Here is a 16,069-nt window from a genome sequence, read left to right on the forward strand (position 1 = left end):
AAATTTTGTTGGATAAGTTTTAAAAGAACGTTCTTGACCTAATTCAGTCATAAAAAAAAAACGACAATTTTGGAGCGGTTGGGAAAAATTTTTGTCAGTTAAGTGGGAAGTCCCTCCTATTGTGGATGCTCATGTGACACATTTAGTCAGGAGTGCTACGTTGCCTATACCGTCAGCATCTTCCCTTAAAGATCCTACAGATAGAAAACTTGAAACATGTCTTAAATCATTGTTTTCACTGTCTGAAGCTGTTACTCAGCCAGCTATGGCTGCGGCTTTGGTATCCAAGGATGTTGAAGAATGAACAGGGGCATTGGAAGATACTCTACCAAATGCTACCAGACACCATCTCCAACTGACCATTGCCTGCCTACGGATGCATGGTTGGATCATCAATTGGAAGAAATCCTCTCTTTCTCCAATACAGCGGATGGTACATCTGGGGGCACTTCTGGATTGTCAAGCACAAAAGGTGTTTCTGCCAGAGGACAAGATTTCAGCCCTATTATCCATTCTATCAGCGATGCAGGTCCTGGGATCAATGGTATCCACCTTCAACATGGTGGACTATGCTCCGTTCCATTTCAGGCCTCTGCAATAATTGATACTCTCCCGGTGGAACGGGCAGTATCATCTAATACGGTCCCAGAGCATCTTTCTCACTCCGGAGGTTCGGCGCTCTCTCTCGTGGTGGCTACAAAAGGCTCATCTGGACAAGGGTCGCCCATTCTGGATTCCAAATTGGGTGCTCCTCACCACGGACGCCAGTCTTCGTGGATGGGGCAATGACAGGTCATCCTATCTTTCAGGGAAAATGGACATATCAGGAAAGTCACCTGCCCATAAACATCCTGGAGCTTTGCGCAATATACAAAGTGCTCATTCGGCACAGTACCTACTCCAAGGCATGCCGGTCCAGATCCAGTCCGACAACGTGACCACAGTAGCCTATTTCAATCATCAGGGATGCATGTGAAGTCATACAGCCATGAGGGAAGTGGCAAACATTCTAATCTTGGCAGAACGTCATCTTCTGGCTATCTCGGCAATATTCATCCCGGGAGTCCTCAACTGGGAAGCGACTTAGATGTAGACCTCATGGCCTCACATCACAACCACAAGGTCCCCAGGTACGGGTCCAGGACCAGAGACTCCTCAGCCGCCTTTGTGGACACTCTGGCAGTGAGGTGGGACTTCAAGCTGGCGTATCTCTTTCCTCCGGTTTCCCTCCTCCCAGGGATCCTCAGGAAATTCAAGCAAGTAGGCGGAACAGTAATACTAGTAGCTTCTGCTTGACCAAGGCGCCATTGGTTCACCGACATACGGAATCTTTCCATAAACACTCTGGCCCTGATTCAGAGCCGGACGCTCTGACAGAGCGCTCGCTCTGAATCAGGTCCGTCCTTCTTAAGTTTTAGAGAGGCCTCCTGGCCGCTCGTATAGCTGTGGGTGACCACCCACAGCTATAGCGAGCGGCCAGGAAGATGGTCATGATGGTCTAGACCATCGGGCTTGCGACGAGAACGTTGTGGTAGGGTCTCGTTGCCGCAAGCCCTAGAGTGCTTTCGGCGCTATCAGAGCCGAGAGCACTCCCACTGACATCACTTGTGATGTCAGTGGGGCCGGCCCCAGATGATAGGCGTTCCCATGGGCAGCGATGCCCCTGGTACGCCCACCAAAGGGGGCGTGCTGCCACTCAGCACCGAAAGCACGCCCCGTTTGGTGCGAGACCCGTAGCGACGGCTTGCCTGTCGCTATCTGGGTCTCGCGCATGCGCACGATGGAGCCGGCTCTGTCGTGCGCATGCGCACTGGGCCAACATCGACCCGCTTGTGAGCGCTCGTGTTTCCTCTTCCTCTATGGCTGGATCTGTTAGCGCAGGGTCCCTGCCTGCATCCGGCCGTATCTAGTCTGTCTTTGACGGCGTGGCTTTTGAGTCTTCCATCTTAAGAGCCAAAGGTTTCTCCAGCTCTGTGATTCAAACAATGCTTCGGGCACGAAAGCCTTCCTCTGCCTGCATCTATTACAGCTTTTGGCATTCTTTTGGTCAGTGGTGTTCACACAAAGTATGACCCTAAGAATTTTAGAGTTTCCCGGGCTTTTCGCCAGGCTGGGTTAGACCTTGGACTTCGCCTAGCCACCCTGAGAGTACATGTTTCTGCCCTGTCAGTTTGGTTCCAGCAAAGGATTGCTTCTCTGCCGGATGTTAGAATTTTTTTCAGGGTGCTCTCCGAGTACAGCCACTCTATGGGGCACAGTGGGATTTGTCTTTGGTTCTCAAGGGGCTACAAGCTCCCCCATTTGAACCTCTGGACTAGATTTAAAGTGGTTGACAGGGAAGACACTTTTTCTCTTTGCTATCTCTTCTGTACGCAGAATCTCTTGTTTTGCAGCGCTGTCTTATTGCTCCCCCTTTTTGATTTTTCACCAGGATAGAGCTGTCCTCCATACACGAGTGGGTTACCTTTCTAAGGTTGTGTCCCGTTTTCATGTGAATGAAGAGATTGTGGTTCCAGCTTTTCAGACTTCAGATCTTTCTGTAGGTGAAGCCTCCCTGGATGTGGTTCGTGCTCTCCGTATCTATGTGGATCATACAAACTCTTTTAGAAAATTAGACGCTCTTTTTGTGTTATATGGTTTTCACAAAGGAGGCTGGCCAGCTAACAAACAAACTCTGGCCCCGATGGTTGCGTATGACTATCTTTCAAGCTTGCACGCAGGCTTATCTCCCTGTTCCAAACACGGCGACAGCACATTCTACCTAGTCTACGGGACCATCGTGGGCATTTCTTCGTGGTGCCTCTGCTGAACAATTGTGCAAGGCAGCCACGAGGTCTTCTGCCTTCACGTTCCTTAGGTTCCTACGCCTTTGACACTTTTGCCTCTCAGGATGCTTCCTTTGGGCGGTGGGTTCTCCTTTCTGCTCAGGAGTGTCCCCACCCTTAGGGGAACTGCTTTAGGACATCCCTATGGTATCCTTGTGGATCCCCTATGGACCCTGAAGAAGAAAATAAGCGTTATGGTAGACTTGCCATTTAACTCTTTTTTTTCTTCGAGGTCCATAGGTTCCACAAGGCAACCACCCTGACGAACCTGGCTGCATTGGGTAATTTTTTCTTTCAGTCATGGATTTCCTCATCTCGAGTTTCAGTGTTTGTGGTGTACATTGTTCTACCTTCTCTTTCCTTCTCCTGCCTTGGACTTATTTACAAAACTGAATGCCTGTGGCCAGGGGTGGGGTATATGTGGAGGATAACCTGAGGCATCCTGGGAGCTGAAAGCTTAAGTGTTTGGTGCCTGGATCACTCCAACCACATTTCCCCATGGTATCCCTATGGACCTCGAAGAAAAAGAGTTAACAAAAATAAGTCTACCATAACTCTTATTTGTCAGTAGATGTGCCACAGTTTTATAACCTGTTTATGCTTTGTATATTATTTGCCAATCGATGTGCCCCAGCCAGAGTTGGTAACAGAAATCTTGGGGCCCTGTACACTGTTGTTTCTGCCCCTCCCTCCCCTCGAATCCCTCCCCAGTGTGTGCCAATACATGTAACATATACTCACACTGTCTGTGTCAGTGATCTGATGATGCAGTTTGTCTGTTACACAGAGCACTGTAGCTCCGAACCGATGGGCACTCCAGCGTTGCACTGCTGGCCTACAAGTGTGCTCCGTATAGTTATCACTGCAGTGCTGCCTTGTATGCTGGCTGCGTTTCATCCGCCAATATATGGTGCAACAGTGTTTGCTCCCTCTGCTGAATCGGCTCCAACTCCTACTCCTTCTAGATGGCTGCAGCAGGATCCAGGGAAGCAGGGACAGAGAAGCTTCTGCACCACACCGCAGCAGCAGTGTCAGTGATTACTCTGGCGCATGCGCACTTGAGTTTTTACTTATTATTGCACTGTTGGCTGTCATGGTTATACATTTTATGTCTTTTAAATATAGGCGGTTGGCGGCCCTTAACTGGGCCCATCTGAGACTCTGAGCCCCTCAGGACCTCGGAGTCCTGTACATGTGTTGCCCTTGTACTCCACTGTTGCTGGGCATGGCCCAGCTTTATATACTATGCATGCTGTTTATACTGTCAACAGATGTGCCCCAGTTTCATATAATATGTATACAGTTTGTGTTAACAGATTTGCCCCAGCTTTATATACTATGCATATGTTTATATTACTTGTCAATAGATTTACCACATCTTTAAATACTGTAAATACTTTTTATTTTGCTTGACAAGATATGCCCCAATTTTATATAATGTGTATATTTTTTATATTACTTGCCAACATATGCGCTTCAGCTTTATGTAGTGTGCATACTGTTTATATTACTTGTCAATAGATGTGCCCCAGCTTCATATAATATTTGTACAGTTTGTATTGCCAGGAGGTGTATATTATGTATATATTATGCTTACTGTTTACATTACTTTCTAACAGATGTGCCCCAGCCTTTATATAATGTGTATATAGCTTATATAGCTAACAGATGTACCCTAGCTATTTATACTATGTATTATTTCTCCTTCATTCACTAGGGGACACTGGAGGCTTCATGACAGTGGGGTATAGACGGTGGTAAGTGGGAGCTGGCACTTAAAATTGTGTGACTAGCTCCTCCCCCTCCGAGAGGAGCTGGTAGTGTTACCACTTTCTCCTACGGGTTTATTAGAGTGCATTATAGTGCTGCTTTGTCGAAGCTGAGGAATGACAGGCAGCATCTGCCCCCGTCTGTCTGCTCTGTTGGAAGCTGCCGAGAGAGTCCCACTCGCAACTGCTTGCAGTTCGCCTGGGGTCTCTGACTACAATAGAGACCACTGTCTCTGGGGATACTGCATGCCACTGCACGCAGCGCGCAGAGAGGTCCCCTGTTAGTCTGACCGCCACTGGCAGCCAGGCAGTCTGTGAGTATGCACTGGCCACCGCGTTTAGCGATGTAGCCAGGTTAAACAGCTTCAAGGCGGTTTATTTATAGAAAGTGGCTCCGATTAACATAGACTGCATACAGTAACGGCTGTGTGACATCTCCCTCACACAGCACGCCTTCTACACTGAATGAGCACCATAGTGGGGGGGGGGAGCGAGCCTAATTCCGGAGTCCTGCTACTTCTTCCAAGCGGCCCCAGAGCTTCTCTGAAGTGTGCTGGCGGCAATTACACGGGGAACACTGTGTGCTGTGCTGAGACTGAGAGCCATTCCTGACCTGTAGGTGCATAGTGGGGTTTAGGCTGCTTAGGAGAGCATTTAGGCACAGTAACTACAATTAGTTACTTGTTTATAGTGCCTAGCGTTTTTAGCACTGCTGGAAGCGCTTTTTGGGGGCAAGTGTGATCCTCCTTTTCTGCCCTTATCTCCTACCTCTGCATATCTCAGTCTTTACCTGTTAACCCTCTCCACTACACTTTACTGTTGTTTGTGTTGGTTGTATGTGCCATGCCTGGAAGGGGCTCTAAGGCTTCTCAGAAGTCATTTACCTGCGCAAAGTGTGCAGAAAAGTATACACAGGGGCAGTCATCTAGCCCCACATTCTGTGACAAGTGTATTCCACAGCAAGAGTCTCAACGGATGACAGAACCGCCGTCTTGGGCAGAACATTTTGCATCCGTTATGTCACATCTCTCTGCTCAGCTGGAGGCTTCTCGTATGGAGAGAGAAATTTCTAGATCAGCTACTATAGAAGAACTGGCTTGGGCGCGGTCTTTAGCTACATCTATGGAAGGGATCACAAAAGCCATGGCATCGTCTCATGCAACGTCATCGGGACCCTCAACACTGCTCTCAAAAAAGAGACAGTTACCAGTTACCAGGAAGAACCTGAGCCTGTGTCCCAAGGGATAGAAGGGTTAATCTCTGCAATTCTACAAGTATTGCAGATAGAAGATGAGGAAAAGGGGCCTGCACGGCCGTCTTTCTTTTTAGCAAAGCAAAGGCAGGTTACTTCTATTCCTATTTCAGAAGAACTAGATTCTCTTCTGGTTTCAGCTTGGGTACATCCGGATAAAAAATTTCAGATGTCCCGCCGGTTGTTATCTTCCTATCCTTTTCCTGCAGATAGTAGAACATCTTGTGAAACTCCTCCTACAGTAGATCATTCTGTCTCTCGTCTATGAAAAAAAAGTGTCCCTGGAGCCATGTCTTTGAAAGAGACATCGGACAGGAGACTGGAGAATACTCTCAAGTTCATTTATATAGCTGCGGGTGTAACTTTGCGTCCTGTGATTGTAAGCTGCTGGACTAACAAGGTTTGGGCAAAACGATTAGCTGATGGGATGAGAGACCAACTCCCGGTGGAGGAACGTATTCCTCTAGCAGAACACATAGGGGAAGCAGCAGCCTACCTTGGAGAGGTGTCCAAGGATGTTTGTAATCTCTCCTCCAGAACTTCAGCTCTGGTGGTTTCAGGGCGCTTTGGCTTCGTCAATGGCAGGTGGACGCGAAGCTCTTCCATTCAAGGGAAGTGTCCTATTTGGAGTGGAACTTGATAAGTGGATTTCTCATGCTACTGGGGGTAAATCCACTTATCTTCTGTCGGCTGCTCCACCTCCTACAAGGCCCTGCTCGGGGTCCTCGTTTCGGTCCTTTTGTTCCCCGGGTTGTTTCCGTGGCCGCTCCAGAGGCAGACCTACTACTTCCTGTGGTTCCAGAGGTCGTGGCAGATTCTCGGCTGCATCTGCTAAACAGGGTATGGACAAAATCTTGTACAGACGCTTGGGTTCGAGACCTCATCACCCAGGGATACAAACTCGATTATCAGTTTCAACCTCCCCCTCGGTTTTTCACAACAGGTTTGCCAGTTTCCAATGACAGGAGTGTCGTATTACAACAGACGACACAGACAAACTTCTGTCCGCAAGGGTTTTGGTCCTGGTTCCCAGACATCAGACCGGACAAGGTTTCTACTCTAGTTTGTTCGTGGTTCCAAAGCCAGATTGCTCGGTCAGACCTATTCTGGACTTGAAGGATCTCAATCCCTACCTGAAGATTTTCAGGTTCAAGATGAAGTCCCTTCAGTTGGTTATTGCGGGACTGGAGGAAGGCGAGTTCATGGTATCTCTAGATATCAAGGACTTCTACCCTAAAAATCCCTATCTGGCCGTCTCACCTGGTGTTTGAGATTTGCCTTTCGGAAATCACATTTCCAGTTTCAGTCCTTACCCTTCGGCTTATCATCAGCCCCCAGGGTATTCACGAAGGTCATGGCAGTGATGATGGGTCTCCTTCGGAAACAACATGATTATCCCTTACCTGGAACAATTACTGCAGAACATCGCAGTAACTCAGAGGCTCCTCATAGGTCACGGGTGGATCCTGAACTTTCCCAAGTCATTGTGTATTTTTATTGAAAAGGTTCTGCAATGGCAAATAAAACAAAAACTTTAAACAAACTAAGAAAACCATATCAGTAGATGCCAATAGACAGTGATAGAATAGATCAATAAACATTGCATAGTGGACATTCACTGCACATGATATTGAGTTAGTAGAAACCTGTAACTGTCTCTTGTAAATTGGTGCGTAGCATCCTTTGTATATGGATAGGTGACAAAACTCTGTTGGTATAAACATGTAATGTTCCCTTGTAAATTGGTGTGTAGCATCCTTTGTATGTGAATAGGTGACAAAACTCCTCTGGACTAATTCCCCTTTGAAGATGAGCAAGAGAGATTATAGGAAGTTTTGTTTTCCTGCATCAGCCATAAATATGTCCAATTGTATATGGCATATAAGAAATATGTCTGTGGAAATTACAGGACATCTGACCAGGCCCTTGATAAACCGTCATTAAGAGCCCTGTGTTCTGTGTAGGGTCAGAGATCAAAGAATGGTTGTTTATACCGAGAGACATTCAGTCTACAGATGTGGTTATTCCCTCACCTAATCAGTGGGCACGTTTATTGTCCTACTCCCAAGTTCCAAACTTCACAAGGAGCTGAAGGAATAATAAAAGAACCCCTGCTCAAGTGGTCCGGGAGACCCTGTGTTAGTCACCTAAACAATGGAAGGGTTAAACTATCCCAAGGGGGTGAGTGACCCAGAGCAGCCCGTGAAAGGGAATAAAAATGTGTTTGATAGGAAACATTGTTCATTCTGCGTGAGGCTATCAACGGATACAGATGTTCCAGAATTCTCCATTGGGATGGCCTCATCCCCAAACTATTCAATCCAACTGAATGGTTTTTTTATCCAATTTATTACTTTACTTTTTGTTTGGAAATTGTAAGTAAACTGTGTGACTCCTTTTAACCTTATTATATTCTTTGTAACTTTTTGTAAATAAGCTTTGAAGATATTCTTGAATTAAACATTCATTATAGTTGTGGATCTGCGTTTTTATGATGCAAGGCCTCATATGGCTCATGTTACCTATTTTTCTAAGTATTGACACTTGTGTATGCAGGTGAGAGCAGAAGCTTACCTTATGCATTAGCATTACAGTTTTCTTCTGCTGGTGGCAGTTACCAGGTTTATTTAACCACACGTGCTGAGGTAACTTGTAAAAGTCACGGGCGGCGATTCTCAGATTGACGTATCTGGAGGGTCGGTTCGCAGGACTGTGACATTCAGTATTAAGCGGGACAGAGTAGTAAACAGCAATGAAAACAATAATGTACATTGCAGCACATTTTGAATTAGACAGTTTAATAGAGAAATCACAATGACGGCAACACCCCTGCGGGTCACCATAGCGGATTTAAATGGTGGAGGGCTCCTGCTCTACATATTATTGAGAGACTTGCCAGAGTGACCATGCTCAAACTTAAGGGCCCTTTTTATCATGAAATGTTCATGAGAAACGGTGGTGTTAAACAGACTGAGCAGAGAAGAATGGAGCGTGTGGATACATCCAGTGACTGGCAATACAATCCCTAGCCAAGGCAAGAGGGTGCCTACATACAATAAGTAATGATTCAGTAAATCAGAAAGATGTGCCCAAATAAAAAAGACCCAGCATTCCAGATAGGAATTCCAGTACTACCTGAGAACAGAATGCAGAGACCAAGGGGCAGGACCAAAAGAGGTGTCAAAAATCTACATCAGTGAGGCCACACTTAAGACAGAAAGTGGATGTGATCAACCCAGTTTAGACAAGTCCAATACACGCAATGCAATATGGAGATCTGTATCTGTTGGAACTTAACATAAGCAGTAGCCGAATGAGGGGGAGTCCAGCATAATTTTCCAATCCTTATATGACCAGGAGCCTAGGTTAGCTATCCACTGAATTCTCAGGGGCTGCAAACGTATATCTAAATTCCGCAGGCTAGGAAGCGTAAATATAGGAAATATGCCTACATGGGTAAATAGTTCTCAACAGGGTATGGAGTGGGGACTAAAGATACATGGGTAACTCCCGTGCCTCTATGTACAGGGAGTATGGAGAAGTTGCAAATATCTAAAATACATAATTGCAGAGAGGGAGCAGTGTGAGCCAAGTTGAGCAAAATACCTAAGAAAGCAATCTTGGTAGTGCTTCCCACTGAGATTATGTCATAGGACATCCAGAGGGGGGCACCCTCCAAGTGTGTAGACTTTGGATGTTGATGGCAGTCTATTTTCCTGACATAAACCCAGTCTGGTCAGGGTGTATTTTTTCAAGTATTTCCTTATTTAAGCAAAATGACAGAACCTTGGCAAGAACCATCCCAAATGCATCTAATAATCTGTGCACAGTCGTGGGTGTAGCAGCTGCCCTAACCATGTCAGCCAGGAATCTACTAGCCCTATCTGCTTGAATATAATGGTCATGGGAAGAAAAAAGTTTACGTTTAGATTTGTCCAGTATTAAAATAAAATCCATCCTTTCTCTGGACAATCAACTATTCCACCTGGCCAATCTCAAGACGATTTACAGTATATTTACCCTCCAGGGTACGACAGCGTTGTTCCAAGTCCACCTCCTTGCTTATATGATACATTTTGATCTGTGCCACCCTGGAAATCATTGTACCCCTAACAAACTATTGGAAGGTATCCCAGACTACTCCGATAGAGGAGCCTATGGGATTATCAGTGAAAAAAAAGTCCCATACAGCTAGGAGTTTAGAAGCTGTCCCCATCTGCTTCAGCCAAAAGGGATGAATTCTCCAGAAGGACGCTCCTCTAGGAAAATGTAAGTAAAGTGCCAACAGCAGACGGTAGAGGTCCAAAAGGCCCCTAGTCAAATAACCTCCAGTGGTACAGGGACTGGGACACCAATGCCAAGTCAATCCTAGAAAATGTGTGATGTGAGAAGAAAAACAGGATTAACATCCACCAAAGAAATGAATTTAGAGAAGCTGTAAATCCTCTACACAGATTACTGGGATGTTGGAAAAATCTGACAGAAATCTGGAAGCATTTAGTGAGGACATCAGAACTATAGGCGGAGTTGGTTTATACACTGCCAGCAAAACAAAAGGGGAGGCATGAGCAGTATCACTTAGAAGACATATTGCACAACAGTGTCTACTTGCACCTTATGGCACACAAAACACAGCGAATTTTGCTGAAGGACTGACCCTCCTCTAAAATTAGAATGAAAGGTTGAATGGTACAACCAGCCCAACCAAGGTTTCTACCACCCACCAAATGGGTCTCCAGTAGATAAACAATATTGGCGGCACTAAACTTAATTTTCCAGAGCACTAATGAGCGTTTCACTCTATCTTTGAGCCTTCGGACATTCCATGATAACAATCGCAACATGCCAGAGGAAGAGAGCATTAGACAATGCAAAAAGCAGCTCCCAAACCCACCACTTAATGAAGAAGCAGTGCGCCAACAAAAGTCCCATCAATAAAGATATATACATAAATTAGTCAATTATGCATAAAAAAAGGGAAAATATAAATTTCAAAAACAGAAAATTATGAACTCCTCTACTTTCTCAGGTATATCAACTAGTCGGATGTTGTTGCGCCGAAGACGGCTTTCTGTGTCAGTCAGCTTTTGTTGACAAACTGCCATCTGAGATTCCGGAGACGAGAACAGGAGCAGTGTTAACCTCCAAGGTGGGAAAATGATTCTCAGTCTTGTCAATTCGATTCCTGTATTTTCTTCTAATCTTGAAGAATGAGGGACAGATCGATATGGACCTCCAAGATCTGTTATCCACTTCTCCAAGTCAGTGATCGCCTATTAGAGTTGTTCCATGAAGTTCGCAGAGCTGTCCAGAGAATAAGCAACAGTTTGCAGAGGGTCGGAGAGAGACTGAAGATCCAAAGGTGGAGGAGCGTTGAGACAAAATTTTTCCAGTCTAGCAGCAGGGGAGGCCTGTGATTCTTTACTCATCATCTGCAATTAGGAGAGACCGCAACAGACAGTGAAATATGAAAAACTGCAATACCAGCAGAAGAGTCAGGTAAGTAGCAAATAGGAGGGTAAAAGTATGTATGGGCAAATGCACAGTTCGGGAGAACCACAACCAAACTACATTAGCAGATCCAGAAAGAGATTAGGTGCAAAAAACCCATCTGGCCATCAGGTCCCAGGGTAGTGAATGCTGCAGCATGTATTCTGTAGAGGAGAGCGTCTCTTAAAATGGTGAAGGGTGCTGCTGAAAATGGAGCACAGCGTTATGGGCCACCAGGAGCAAAGGACACCGAGGTCTGTCAGTCCAGAGACAATGAGGCCGGAGTTGTCCTCCCAAATGGCGAGTTCTTCTTGAGCAGTAGAATTGATGGGTGCCGAACCTTGCAGTAATGGAGCCAAGATGGCGACGGTGGCAGGCTCTAGCGGCGTTAGCCACAGACAGCACAGCTGAAGGCACCTGGCAAGCAGGAGCCAACAGGGAGACAGCAGGATGATAGATTGCCCAGGATACGGCACCTTTGGTGAATACCAACAGCTAAGAGCACCCGTACAGGAGGCAGCGATGGTGGACCCACTCCATGAGTCCCAGAGGCCCCAACTCAGCTCAAGGGGTAGTAGTGAGGAAGGCAGCCACAGGTACCCAATGAAGGAGTAAGAAGATGTCTATTAACTACCAGAGCAGCAGGATGTGTGAGCTGGAGAGCGCAGTGGCTTGCTACTTACTCCATGACTAGTCAGGTCACGCCCCCCTTGCTTTACAATATTTTGCCTTATAAAAACTTTCCTTATTTTTCAAACTTTTATATCTTTGCCACCAAGTCTGTTTGTCAGTCACTAATCACTAGAACTCACTATCACCATTATAGTCATGAACATGGGTCTACATTTCTGATTATCCCATTCTGTCTGGGAAGCATCTTTTTGTATTTCATATATAGAATATATAATAAACACACTGGCTTATTTTGGAATAACCTGAAATGCTATGTAACATAATCTGTACTGCTGTGTGCAAGTCCTTCTATTGTTAGAATACATGATTCCCTGTCAGCATTCATGCTATTATCATTTCTTTCTCAGAGACAGCAGTTTCACACCCAATGAATGAAGCAATGGACAGTGGAAAATTACATGCAATTAAAAGACAGAGAAGAGAATGTGTGGATAAAACACACTTTCACAATATTAATTAGACAGATGACCTAGCTGCTGAATATTTAGGGATGAGATGGGATGCAATATGCCCCTAGTTGCTTAGCAACGTGTTTCACCATCTCCTGAGCGGTCCACTTATATCTGAAACTAATGATTCGTCCTGTGCACTTATCCAGCTGTTGGATAATTCAGGGTTTTGTAAGTGTTTGCAGTTTACCCTTTCTCTTCCATGGGTACCTCTGGCTTATCGGAATGTATGTTATGTCTTGTCATGGTAACTATAATTCCCTGTCATATTTTTTACACACTGTTTTTGTTTCTCAACATATCAGTCTTATAATTCGATTATTAAGCACATAATGTATAGTAAGAATAAATGTTTGGTTTTACTTTATTGATCAACTCTGCAAACAAATGTGTGTTCTTCTATACGGTTAGCAGTCAAAACATGAATATTTGGGGAAGAGAGATAATTTAATTAAGAAATATAAGTGGATTGTAATGATAGTTAAGGATGGATAATTAAAGTAATAAGTCTGTTATTTGCAACATACATTTGCTTTGAGCAAAGTAGCACAATTGCCTGACAGCTAGATGCAGTGTAGATCACGTTAAAAAGAAAGAAAAAGCATACTACAGTATGAATTTGGTAGGAGCTAGTTGCGTTGTGAGGTGCTGCTTCCTTATGATTTAAAGGCTACATTGTCATGAATATTGGTTGTCACAGTATGTGGGTAGCAAGTCCAGTTTAAGGCCAGGTACACATCAAAATGTATATCCCAGCCGAGCTGACGACTGATGGAAGGATAAATGTTGGGTGGCCGTATACACTGCACAATCCGGTGTACGACCGCGCGATATACCCTTTCATCCTGCATTCACCTGCATGCGGTCGTCAGTGATGTTGTCCCATCTGTCTTGCAGTACATCAGATGGGACGACGTCACTGACGATGCACGTGAACACGTGCGCAATTGAGGTACACACTGAGCAATGTGGACAATATATTGCTCCGATTTGCGTCAGAACAATATATCGTCCAATATATTGCCTGATGTGTACCCGGCCTAAGTCATGTCTTTTGTTAAAGGTCACAGAATAATTGTTTTATATGTAATTTGTTATTGAATAAGCCATGAAATTAAATAATTTCTGGGTTAGAAATCAGTCTGTAAAATGTATGGTTTAAATAACTAGGTACATATAAAGTCATCTTCTTTAGTGTTAGAATACTGATTTTTTTTTTTTTTTCTTAATTTGTCATTTGAAATCTAAGCACCACATTATTTGCACATTCCGAAACCAGAAGTTTCCATGTATTTGAAATACTTGTGATATAATATCTTTAGATGTCAGAATGAAATGTTCTGCCACATGGATGAAAATAATAATCTGCTGTTTTCCAGGTCCCATACATAGTTCCAGTTTTGATGTACAGGCTTGGCCGTTCCCTAGAACCTGAATTAACCCGTGAAATTCTGTACACTTTACCTACCTTTGGAACACATAAGGCGAGTGTGATCTCATCTCTTATTAGTAGATTCTCTCTTCAATAAATACAATTGTAAGCAACATACATGAAAGTGCAGTATATAGTAATTGTCATTATCAACAAACAGGTGTGTGTGCCTCAGATCCTGCGGGCCTTACAGGTGATAGGCAGCACATCCAAACTTCAACCCATCACCCTGCGCCTGATGACATCATTGTGGGAAAAACAGGTACAATGATTATATTGAGTTTTACCAACAAGTCAGGAATATACATTTTATTATTGTCAGTCGCAACAACTTTGAGCTACTTAAATCACATTAGTTATTTCTCTTGCTAAAGTAAGTGGAAATAATGCAATGGAACTTGGTTTGATCATACTAATATCCTCGAATCCTAGTGCACATATCCTTTTCAGCTGTCCCTCCTATCTTCTACCAGTTCACGTGACCTACATTATCATTTGTGTTTTTATTATTGTATGTTACAGGACAGAGTCTATCCAGAGCTGCAGAAGCTGATGGCCAAGGCTGACTCCCAGTCTCTGTCAACTGGGAAGGATATTCAATGGGAAAAAACAATAGCGAAAGCAGCAACAATCAGAGACATCTGCAGGCAAAGGTAGCTCCCAGATCTTAAATAGGAGTGTCCTAAATTTATAATAAGACCTTTAGTACATACCTGCTCAGTGAAGACACAGTAATATACACAAGCAAGCCAAGTTCTACACTGGAGTACAGTAAAGAGATTACATTTTGTGGAATATCATTTTTTAGTTAATGAAAAAGTGTTGGGGGGGTGACAATTACAGGGGTGTTCCCTACCCTGTGAGAGACTTTTTCCGCTATATACCTGAAATCGACAATCTCCTCTATATTAATTGTATGCATTATGCGCCTTACCATGGCATTTGCTTCATAGCATATTTCCAGATTCACTTCAGCCAATGTATTAAACAATTTTAAACACGCAAAGTGACATACACAAAAATGACGTGATATCTTCACACACTCACTCATTTAAGGTATAAAACTATAAATGAAGCTAGAACAAATAGAAATTTAGTATAAAAGTGTTCAAATGAATCAAGTGGTTGGGCTTAATGTGATAAGTAAACATTGCAAGTCAGCTGATATTATTGTTCGTAAATGACACAATGTTTGCTCCCTGCAGGCATCAATGAGTCCTATCTATCTTTCTTTTTTACATCAGATTGAACTTTGGTACATGGCAGAGGCGGCATGTAGGTCACCTCTGCCGTGTAACAAAATATACACTTGGGATGAGCTGACCTTAAATATTAGCTGTAGCAACTTGTCACATCAGACAAAAAGCTTGAGAAACTCTCCTGTAGATATGTATTTTTAATGTTATATCAGATTGTTGGTGACATCCTATTGGTTCTGTAGATTGTTGGTGACATCCTATTGGTTCTGTAGATTGTTGGTGACATCCTAATGGTTCTGCATCTAATGCTTGCAGAACTGAACTTTATGAAAATGTACAAATTAGTAAGTGCTGTTCATGTTCTTAATGCACAAGAAGTCATCTAGCTTCTTTATTTGCAACTCCTCTTAAAAGGAATAATTGAACGGTTATAATTCAACTTGGTTGCAAGGCATGTGGGGAGATACTGATGTGCCCAGCTATAACGTGGCATCACAGCGTTATCTCTCACGCCACGCATGGCGCGCCACACACCACGCCATGAGTCGCGCCACAAAGAAAGTTTAGTAGTGAAAAAAGTCATTACGTGTAATACAACATTTTGCAGACCAGATGTCACTTTTCCTAAACTACATAGCGCATGCGTCTGATTTCATTACGTGTGATACAACATTTTGCCCAGCAGGTGTCACTTTTCCTAAACTACATAGCGCATGCGTGTGATTTCGTTACGTGTAATACAACATTTTGCCCACCAGGTGTCACTTTTCCTAAACTACATAGCGCATGCGTGTGATTTCATTACGTGTAATACAACATTTTGCCCACCAGGTGTCACTTTTCCTAAACTACATAGCGCATGCGTGTGATTTCATTACGTGTAATACAACATTTTGCCCACCAGGTGTCACTTTTCCTAAACTACATAGCGCATGCGTGTGATTTCCAATGTACCGTACG

The 16,069-nt window shown here is 44.1% G+C and overlaps 1 protein-coding gene across 4 annotated transcripts in view; it reads left to right on the top strand.

Moving 5' to 3' along the window:
• Window positions 1–16,069, top strand: part of FOCAD (focadhesin) — a 311,722-nt gene that overhangs the window by 156,947 nt on the left and 138,706 nt on the right. For all 4 annotated transcript variants that reach the window (XM_088472585.1, XM_088472586.1, XM_088472587.1 and 1 more), the window contains 3 exons: window positions 13,858–13,962; window positions 14,071–14,172; window positions 14,433–14,563. In XM_088472585.1, the coding sequence (XP_088328711.1) occupies window positions 13,858–13,962; window positions 14,071–14,172; window positions 14,433–14,563 (338 nt within the window). The remainder of the gene's footprint in view (window positions 1–13,857; window positions 13,963–14,070; window positions 14,173–14,432; window positions 14,564–16,069) is intronic.

This window comes from Taudactylus pleione, unplaced genomic scaffold (genome assembly GCF_031769625.1).
Source record: "Taudactylus pleione unplaced genomic scaffold, aTauple2 ptg000127l, whole genome shotgun sequence".
NCBI lineage: Eukaryota > Metazoa > Chordata > Amphibia > Anura > Myobatrachidae > Taudactylus > Taudactylus pleione.